Here is a 10,338-nt window from a genome sequence, read left to right as displayed (position 1 = left end):
CATCCAGTGATTACAGTGTCTTACGTACAGAGAGCTGAGCTACAAAGTCATAAAACAACAGGATTTGCAGGCAGAAATGAGGGCAATGTGGAAGAAGGATACCCAGACAGTTCCAATAGTAGTAGGAGCAATGGTCTCATAAAAATAATTTACAGTCGTATTTAGACATGCTACCAGTACATGTAACAACATGTAGGTTCATAGGTATTTATTAGGGTAATGACCACAAGGGCCTTTTTAAGCCTAACCATGCAGAAGTTATATGAATTGCAGAAGGAGTCATTTCTGGGCACATTGCCGGTGCTGGGAAGAGCACTTTTGGCTAACATCAAGGACTGAAACAACACTACTGTCACAAACTTTAATCATATTTTGTGTTAGGAATGGGGTCTATTTCTGTAATGATATTAGAAACTCAAAAGACTTGGAGAAATTAAAGCAGGAGCCAAAAAAGTTCTTACCGAATCCACAAGAGTCACTCTTGCCACTATATACCTACTCCCCTCTCTAGTATATTGTTCTTCCATCTTGACTAACTTCCAGGCCACCATAAAATCTCAATTAGAACAATGTTACAAGACAGATAGATTTGCATTTCATACAAGTCACAGAACACATCACTGTTCTACACTAAAAACTCTACATTGGCTAGAATTGTCCCACCAGCTAAATTATATTCAACTTCTCTTAACAGACAAAATTATATTTAATCCCACTTACTGCCCAACTTTAAGTACAGTTTTCCACCACTGCTTTCCAAATTATCACCTTCGATCTTCTGATAAAAACCTACTTGACATCTATAAGCCTTCCAGAAAATGTGGCGTGTACTCACACTGTGTAGCAAAGTTTGGGATATGATCCGTGCACTAATCAGGGCAAGGCATGGCATTCATTCATTTAAGCGCAAAGTTTGGGATATGATCCGTGCACTAATCAGGGCAAGGCATGGCATTCATTCATTTAAGCGCAAAGTTTGGGATATGATCCGTGCACTAATCAGGGCAAGGCATGGCATTCATTCATTTAAGCGCAAAGTTTGGGATATGATCCGTGCACTAATCAGGGCAAGGCATGGCATTCATTCATTTAAGCGCAAAGTTTGGGATATGATCCGTGCACTAATCAGGGCAAGGCATGGCATTCATTCATTTAAGCGCAAAGTTTGGGATATGATCCGTGCACTAATCAGGGCAAGGCATGGCATTCATTCATTTAAGCGCAAAGTTTGGGATATGATCCGTGCACTAATCAGGGCAAGGCATGGCATTCATTCATTTAAGCGCAAAGTTTGGGATATGATCCGTGCACTAATCAGGGCAAGGCATGGCATTCATTCATTTAAGCGCAAAGTTTGGGATATGATCCGTGCACTAATCAGGGCAAGGCATGGCATTCATTCATTTAAGCGCAAAGTTTGGGATATGATCCGTGCACTAATCAGGGCAAGGCATGGCATTCATTCATTTAAGCGCAAAGTTTGGGATATGATCCGTGCACTAATCAGGGCAAGGCATGGCATTCATTCATTTAAGCGCAAAGTTTGGGATATGATCCGTGCACTAATCAGGGCAAGGCATGGCATTCATTCATTTAAGCGCAAAGTTTGGGATATGATCCGTGCACTAATCAGGGCAAGGCATGGCATTCATTCATTTAAGCGCAAAGTTTGGGATATGATCCGTGCACTAATCAGGGCAAGGCATGGCATTCATTCATTTAAGCGCAAAGTTTGGGATATGATCCGTGCACTAATCAGGGCAAGGCATGGCATTCATTCATTTAAGCGCAAAGTTTGGGATATGATCCGTGCACTAATCAGGGCAAGGCATGGCATTCATTCATTTAAGCGCAAAGTTTGGGATATGATCCGTGCACTAATCAGGGCAAGGCATGGCATTCATTCATTTAAGCGCAAAGTTTGGGATATGATCCGTGCACTAATCAGGGCAAGGCATGGCATTCATTCATTTAAGCGCAAAGTTTGGGATATGATCCGTGCACTAATCAGGGCAAGGCATGGCATTCATTCATTTAAGCGCAAAGTTTGGGATATGATCCGTGCACTAATCAGGGCAAGGCATGGCATTCATTCATTTAAGCGCAAAGTTTGGGATATGATCCGTGCACTAATCAGGGCAAGGCATGGCATTCATTCATTTAAGCGCAAAGTTTGGGATATGATCCGTGCACTAATCAGGGCAAGGCATGGCATTCATTCATTTAAGCTGCAGCTAAAAGAATTCTTCCCTGACTCCAGACTTTACACTTGCTGCTCTCCTGGCTAACATTTTAGCTCTTTCTCTTCTAATACGTATATACATCCTGTCTCTCATTTTTCTTATTTTTATTTCTCTTAATCTTGCTTTTATTCATTATTTCTTCTGCCTCCCATATCTACCACACTTATTACCTCTAACAAATACTTTTGTCTCTCTCTCTCTCTCTCTCTCTCTGTCTTCCTTCCTACTGACTGTTTAAATTTTCACTTTATTTGTTTTATGAGTGAGTAATAAACTCTCACACCTATGTCATCACATTTCAATACTACATGATATAGTATTTATCTTGTTTTAATGACTGTATATTTATGTTATTCTACATGTTATATGCATATTAATATTTGTATTAATTAATGTATTTATGGTATATTTTAATATGATGTAAATTTTCAATTATGTATATGTATTTTTTGTTCTTTTACATGTGGAGCTTTTCTCCTTGGGCCTCCACTGAAAATGAATAAAATTATCCAGTTGGACTTTCCTGGAAAACAAATAATCAATCAATCAATCAATCAATCAATCAATCAATCAATCAATCAATCAACCAATCAGTCAATCAGTCAATCCATCCATAAATAGAGGAACTTGCCAGCCCCCTCATATGGATGTTTTTAATGGAAAATAGAGTCTGGGGTAATAGTATATAGAAAATGAAGTAAAGTTATGCTGCCTGCTTTGGGGGAGTAGGTATAAAAAACATAGCATCTGTAACTACACAAGCATTATGAAATGGAGGCTCCCGAACATTGAAAGGGCACAAGGTGATGCATGATAGGTATTATAATGCCTTTAGGGTAGACCTTTATTTCATCTAGGAGCAGTTCTGTCTGATAGTCCATTATGTATGTATAATTGCTGCAATTCAGATATTTGTTATTTTTTCTAAAGAATTTGAGATGAAAGAGACAAAGCAGTTTTCTATTTTGCTGTAAGCCTTGAAAAAAGTAAGGATGCAAATATCTTTTGTTTTTATTATTTTAAATGCATGCCATCTCTGTAAAATTTTCTTCTGCATAGACATTAACTGTTTGGGTTTCTTTCAATGTGCAACACTCTATAACATGAATGTTTCACATAAATCCCAGTTTATCTTGTATGCTGCTCAGTTTCATTTTTTTTTTAATTTTTCTTCTTCTTTCCTCTTTAGAAATTGAAAGTATACCTCAATAACACAGGTATTGCCTCTAAACTGAAAGCCAAACAAGACCTGCTGGACGTAGCTATGAAAAAAAGTAAGTCTGGGAGGTCTAACACAAAACTGAATAATGTCCTGTTTTGGAATAGACAAGCGATGGATTTTAGGTCTGATGGCAGGTTCTTAGAAGCTTTTCTCATGCTTGAGTTAGTTGTCACTTTGATGTCATAATGGAAATTGTTTTCAGCAAACGAGGCATCCTTCTGGGGCAGATCAGTGTGCAAGGATTGTTTGGTACACATACAAGAGGGATATTTTGAGTCAGATTGGAAACTCTAAATTGGCCATAGGTGTGAGTTTGTAAGTGGTGTGTGTGTGTGTGTGTGTGTGTGTGTGTGTGTGTGTGTGTGTGTGTGTGTGTGTGTGTGTGTGTGTGTGATATGGAAGAAAAACAAAAGCAGGGTTAGTCACTTGGTGGTGTGAACATTGTCTCTAGATGATTTTCACTGCTGAATTGACATCCCAACCCTATGTGCAAAAATGGGAAAAAAGTGAGTGTGGCTGAATGGATGGATGGATGAATTGTGTAATTAGTAAACAGAACTATTTATGAACTTTATTGTATTTTTACTGGAACCAGAATTAAGGTAATGACTGCCATAGATTACAACTACTTGCGGAATATAGATTAAGTTTAAGATTAAAATATATTTTTCTTAATATGAGTAAAGATAATTCTTGAAATGTGGCTGGCTAAGGCATACCCATTAAGGTCCACTGATATAGAATACTCTGAAATGGCATAAACCCCTGGTTAATAAAAAAAAGTATCATCCAGTCTAACATTTTAAATAAGAACAACAGTTCAGACATAATTAACAATATGTGAACGCATTCATAATGATTATGGTCTAGTAAAAAGAAAAAAAAAAACAGCAGTAATTCTTTACATAAAACACATATCCAAAATGGTGACATCCTGTTTGTCTTTATCTACATTTGTTCAGGGGATCATTTGTTAGAAAAGCATTTTCTTAGCTAAGATTACACCAACCTCAGTTTTGTGGAATATTTATGAACGTCTGATCACAATAACTTGAGCAGGTAAAGGAGTGCTAACATTCTACACCTTTCAAAAGAGCTCTGGTTGCCAAGCATTCTTCTGTTCTTCTCCTAATGACATATGCCAAGCCCAGGAAAAGATCTGCTTGTTTCCCTTCATTGATATGGTTATCTTTAGCCTGGGAACTTTCCACAAGAATTATATTTTTCCTACATAAAATAGTCACTTCCAGAAGATGGCAAAGCCATGCCAATAATTAAGACCTGTAAAATTCAAAACAGAAAGTTGCAGTCATGGGATTGTGTAACCAAGATCAGTAAAATGCTTTTATTTATAAAAAAAACACTATTATACTTGAGAGAAATGTCAGCATTATATTTCAGATTTCAATCTCCTCTCTTCTTTGCATCAGAAGTTAAATACTGACAACATTGATGATAAAACAAATTCAAAATCACTTGCAATGACATTTTACTTTTCTTGAATGCAACTAATGGTAAAATGATACTTTTTGTACATTTTAAAAACTTTTTTCCTTAAATAGGTCTTTAATTTCATATTTTCATTTAAACATTGAGTAACTGCAATTGGCATTCTATGTCTGACAATAAAGACTCAGTTTTATATCCATTGGTAGTAGTAATTTAAGTTCAAAAGAGTAAAGCTATATTTCTCTTAAGTAAAACAATATGTTTTGTCTTTAGCTTTTTGTGAATAAATTATTAACTCATTTTACTCTCATCCTCCTGTGTTAGAACTTTTCTGTTTTGAACTATTTTTCTTTCATTTAAGTAATTCAGTATCCCATTATCTGCCCTGGAATGTTTGTTGCTTCTGCTGTTCAGAATGCTGTATATTAATGGCAGGCATTACCTGTGTTTTGCAGAGCTTCTCCATGGTGGTTAGTAATCAATTTCGCTATCCATAAGATCAGGCTGTCATCATCAGACTCTTCCTGTAGTCTAATATAGCAATAACCCACACCTGGGTGTGGGTAATGCTGGATTTACCCACGATTGGCGTGGTTTGGTCACGAGGGTGAAGCCCGAGGGACCAAACAAAGCCAACTGTGGGTAAATCCAGCATTACCCACACCCAGAAGTGGGTTATTGCTATTATACAATGACATTATTTAAGAAAAAAAATAATTACTTTTCTTAAATAATGGCATTGTATAATGCCTCCTTGCTGCCCTTCCGCAGATGTCTGGTATTCTGCGGCAGTTCTGATGTACTGCGCATGCGTATACCTATGCAGTACATCAGAGCTGTGGGCAAAAGCAACGGAGAAAGCAAGATCTCTGTTGCTTTTTACAAATGGTTTTGCTATGTTAAATGGGTTTAACATAGCGAGACAGCTTTAAAAAAAGCAACAGAGTCTCCGTTGCTTATTTTAAAGCTGTCTCGCTATGTTAAACCCATTTAACATAGCGAGACAGTTTTGAAAAAAGCAACAGAGAAAGCAAGATCTCCGTTGCTTTTTAAAGTGTCTCGCTATGTTAAATGGGTTTAACATAGCAAGACAGCTTTAAAAAAAGCAACGGAAATGCTCCGTTGCTTTTTTTAAAAGCTGTCTCGCTATGTTAAACTCATTTAACATAGCGAGAGAGGCTGTAAACAGCAACGGAGATTTTGCATTCTCTGTTGCTGTAAAAAAAAAAAAAAAAGAGTTATACTAATGGAAAAAGTCCGGGAGACCGGACCTTTTTCCATTACTATAACTTTGATTTACAACATGCACGCTGACCAATCAGCATGCACGTTTTGGAATATTAATGGGGGGTCATGGTATAATTACCATTAGATCAGCATCACATGATTATATATTCTTAGATCACTGGCTCAAAGGACTAATTTTTTTTTATGGCTGACTGTGCAGAAGATTAAAACTATGAGGTAGTAATGAGTTGCTTCTTGTTGTCCGGGATTTGTTTCACCTGGCCACCCTACCATATCTCTCAACTGTCCAGATTTCAACAGCTTGTTCAGATTTTTGCATCATAATTTTGGTCTGTTCCTCATAAAATTTTATTTTTTTCTGGCAAATCACTTAGGATTGAAGTAGCTAAATAATGACAGTCATTTGAGTTTCAGCCTTTATATACTTCAGATAATGCTTACTAACACAAAACCTTTTATTCTAGTAGTTTTCTAAGTTTATAAGAGCAATGTTTAAAAATTTATCATACCTGATGAAGTCTCTGATCATGTTTTCCTTCTTACTTACGGCTCACCCTGACATGGACACATATATGTATGTCTTTGTGTGTGTGGTCACCTGTAACACTGATCTGTGTTAGCTGCTGAGCTGAGCTTTTACTCACTGGTTCTGTTTTACGCTCACTTGATAGGATGTATTTTCCTATAATCATTGCACTGAATCCTGACTGTACAAGATGACCTTTACATAATAAGCAACTGTCATTTTTTTGGCTTTGTAGGCTATTTTTTCTTTTCTTATTTTGCAGATTTTCTTTCATGTCATATTCAGGTGTTTGTTTTTTTCTAATAGGTGAAGTATAACTGAAGAGAAGCATTTGTTTTAGCATCTCTGAGGCTGGGAAGTATTGCATTCCCATATTTATCTACCCTGAGATTCTGGGCAGATCACCTGGCTAGAAACCACATACACTGGGTTAATTCCTTCCTTGAAATGTACCTTATAACCTCAATGTTCTGAAATAGTACAACTTATTTCATAGTCTATATATTAGTCAGCCAGAGCACACATTTTGCAGTTTTTACTATGAATTGTTAAGTTACAAATCAACAAACCTACAACCAAGCAAACATAACCAGTTAAAAGTTCATCAGGATGTAAACAAAAAAAAAAAATTTTTTTTTTTGCAGGAAGTAGCCAACCATTCCCCATGCACATTCAAAGGAAGGAAAAATACAAACCCCCCCCCAAAAAAAACAAAAAAACAAATCACCTGTTGCAGTGCTAATACAAACAGCTGTGACAATTACATTCTGTGATTGTCACCAGCTGATAAGCTGCAGAATTATCCAACTGTGACTCGACCACTAGTAGAGCACCTACTTTACGTTACTATTAGCTTATTCTGAGTCTGTTTTTCAGCCTCCAGACTTGTCTGTGTTGGTGTCCTCTGACACTGTGATACCTATGTTTGGTAGCTTACTGTACATTTTCTCTGTTGTATTGAACTGGTGTTCAATTTTAATTATTTTCTTATTTTTACTTTGCCAAACATAATACTTTCCTACCTTCTAGACAGTAAATTTCTGTAGTCTGTTTCTCTCACCTACACTTTTCGTCTTTTACAGAGCAAACTTTGAATAAGTAAGGACCAGATGTTCTAAAGTAGCAAATAGCATCCTGTGGGTAATACAGTGGCATAACAAAGCCAGTGGCTTCTGTGAGACACATGAAATACAGTCTCCATTTCTTTTCATTGTTACTATAGCATTCCGTAATTTTCTGGCATTTTGGTGGTCCTTCTGAGAAATCGAATGGAGAAGATTGCTATATGTCCTCAGCAATGTGTTCAGAACTTGCTGTAGTAACATCTAGGTATGACCATGCACAAGGCCATGATAACATCCTTTGGAACAAAGGCAGTCAGTGGATGATGTATGCAGCATCCTGTCTGCTACGGCACTAGCAAAAGGACAGCACTTTGACCTGTCTAGTCTTACTGTTTGCCAACACTTCAAAGCCTACATATCAAATATTTTGTGCAAGAATTCTGCACAAAGTCAAAAACAATGAGGGGACAAAGTCCCCAAATCTGGAGCAGTTTTTAAATATTACAATAATTCACTTTAAAAGTTAAAACAACAGCAGATTTTGCATCAATATGCATTTTATAAACAAAAAGGCTGAATCTCTAATGTCTGGCTTTATTGACTGACTTTAATCATCAGAACCTTACCAGAAAATCAAAAGTTTTACAAGGGACAGGGAGAAAATATGAAGGAAAACCAGGGACAGTTAAGAATTACACCCCAGGTCCATTGTAATTAGTAATCCACTTCTGCTAGGATCTTCATCTCAGTGACATAGAGGAGTTTAGGTCTGGGTGTCCTATGTGTGAAGGGATGGTTTGCTGGGACAGCATAAAGTACTGCTGCCTGCCAGTCTCAGGGTTTAAGTATTGATTTCTGTTTACTGAAATATAGGCATGGATGGAATCTGGAGTATGCATCTTGCACCATCATCCACGTGTTTTCTTTGGTTGCCCTGTTTTCCTCCCAGCTTCCAAAGTGATGTTGACTGGTTATTTTGTGTTGTCCATATATATTTTTTCACCCCCTGCCCTTGTGGCTAGGTCATTGCAGTTAAAACTGTAAGAAACATTCTGCTTACAAAGTTAACAAATGAAAATAAAACCTAAAAATAGATAACTTCCTTTTTTGAGTTTAATGTCCCATTACATTGTTTATTTGTTCCCTCAGAAGATAATATGAGTCTGTTTGAAAGGTCAGGCTCCCAAAGTTATCACTTGTCATAGCTGTCAGCTTTGTATGATTTGAGATAAGCTCAAAAAGCAATTGCTTATTTCTCACTCACTCTGGAATGAATTAAACAAAGACAGAGCTCAGTGTCACTCCTGGACCTTTATTGGAGATACCCCCATTAGATAAAATGAATACCTTGCAATTTTGAAAGAACTGCACATTCTTATGGGTACAGAAGGGCCTGTTTTGAAGTTTGGAAGTTTGCTTCTGATGAAGTAAAGGGAGGCAAGGTGTTATCTGGATTATTTAGCTCAACAAAGGTTATATTATCATCAGCTCCTTGGTATTGAGAGATAAAGTCCTTAAAGCAACCCCAATATTCTGTACTCTACTAGTAGCCCAGGCATCAAAGGAGCTGGAGAAGCGAGGAAGATGAATGATGAAGGCAGTGCTTGTTCATCTTTCTTGGAGAAGTGGTAGATATAGGCATAGATGGGATCTACACTGCAGACCATAAATGGAAATGGTTATTTGCAAGGAAATCAGAGTATTCTGAGAGTTATGTTACTCACAGACATGGGTGATAATGGCTTAGCATAGGCCCATTACATGCCTATACCATAAGTATGTAGGGGTGACTTTAAGGACAAACACAGAAAAAAATAAATACATTTCTTGATGACAACCTCCATAACCAGTTCTTGACCATCTGGAATGAGTCGGTCAAGGGAGGGCTGGTGTTCAGCAGGTAAGGGTAGGGGAAAAAATGATGACACCATTTTGTAGCCTCTGATAAGCCTCATTATGCTATCACAGAATATGACACAAAATACACCAATTAATGTGTAAAAAGTCTAGAAAAACAAACAAAACATGTTATTAATACTACAGGAGAAAGTGTAAGTTTTTCAGCACTTTTGACAAAGTTATTATGAGACTTCATCAGGAAAAAAAACTACCACTGAGTACTTCCTGGTAAACAAGTAAAGCTTAGACCACTTGATTTAGTCCTAGAGTTCACTTCCTGTATACAGGTTATAAATATATAAAACAGTTACCTTCAAATGAATACTTGAAATGATAAACAAAAGCTGAATGGAAGGTGAATAAAAATCAAATCAATGTAACACTAAGAATAAATTAGACAGTAAATTTCTGCAGTCTGTTTCTCTCACTTCCACTTTTCGTCTTTTACAGAGCAAACTTTGAATAAGTAAGGACCAGGTGTTCTAAAGTAGCAAATAGCATCCTGTGGGTAATACAGTGGCATAACAACGCCAGTGGCTTCTGTGAGACACATGAAATACAGTCTCCATTTCTTTTCATTATTACTATAGCATTCCGTAATATCTACTGTTTATTTCTGCTTGCTTTAACTAGTACAAATTGATGTACAGGGACCAGGTTAATGGGTTGAAACCCAATACAATGATA

At 37.0% G+C, this 10,338-nt stretch overlaps 1 protein-coding gene across 1 annotated transcript in view; it reads left to right on the top strand.

Annotated features, from left to right (window-relative positions):
• Nucleotides 1-10,338, top strand: part of LOC122808355 (SLIT-ROBO Rho GTPase-activating protein 3-like) — an 881,720-nt gene that overhangs the window by 572,741 nt on the left and 298,641 nt on the right. Inside the window, exon 10 of the mRNA XM_044079321.1 lies at nucleotides 3,433-3,517. Coding sequence (XP_043935256.1) covers nucleotides 3,433-3,517 — 85 coding nt within the window. The remainder of the gene's footprint in view (nucleotides 1-3,432; nucleotides 3,518-10,338) is intronic.

This window comes from Protopterus annectens, chromosome 8.part0 (assembly GCF_019279795.1).
Source record: "Protopterus annectens isolate FY-2018-M chromosome 8.part0, PAN1.0, whole genome shotgun sequence".
Classification (NCBI taxonomy): domain Eukaryota; kingdom Metazoa; phylum Chordata; order Ceratodontiformes; family Protopteridae; genus Protopterus; species Protopterus annectens.
This window is presented reverse-complemented; position numbering and strand designations above follow the sequence as displayed.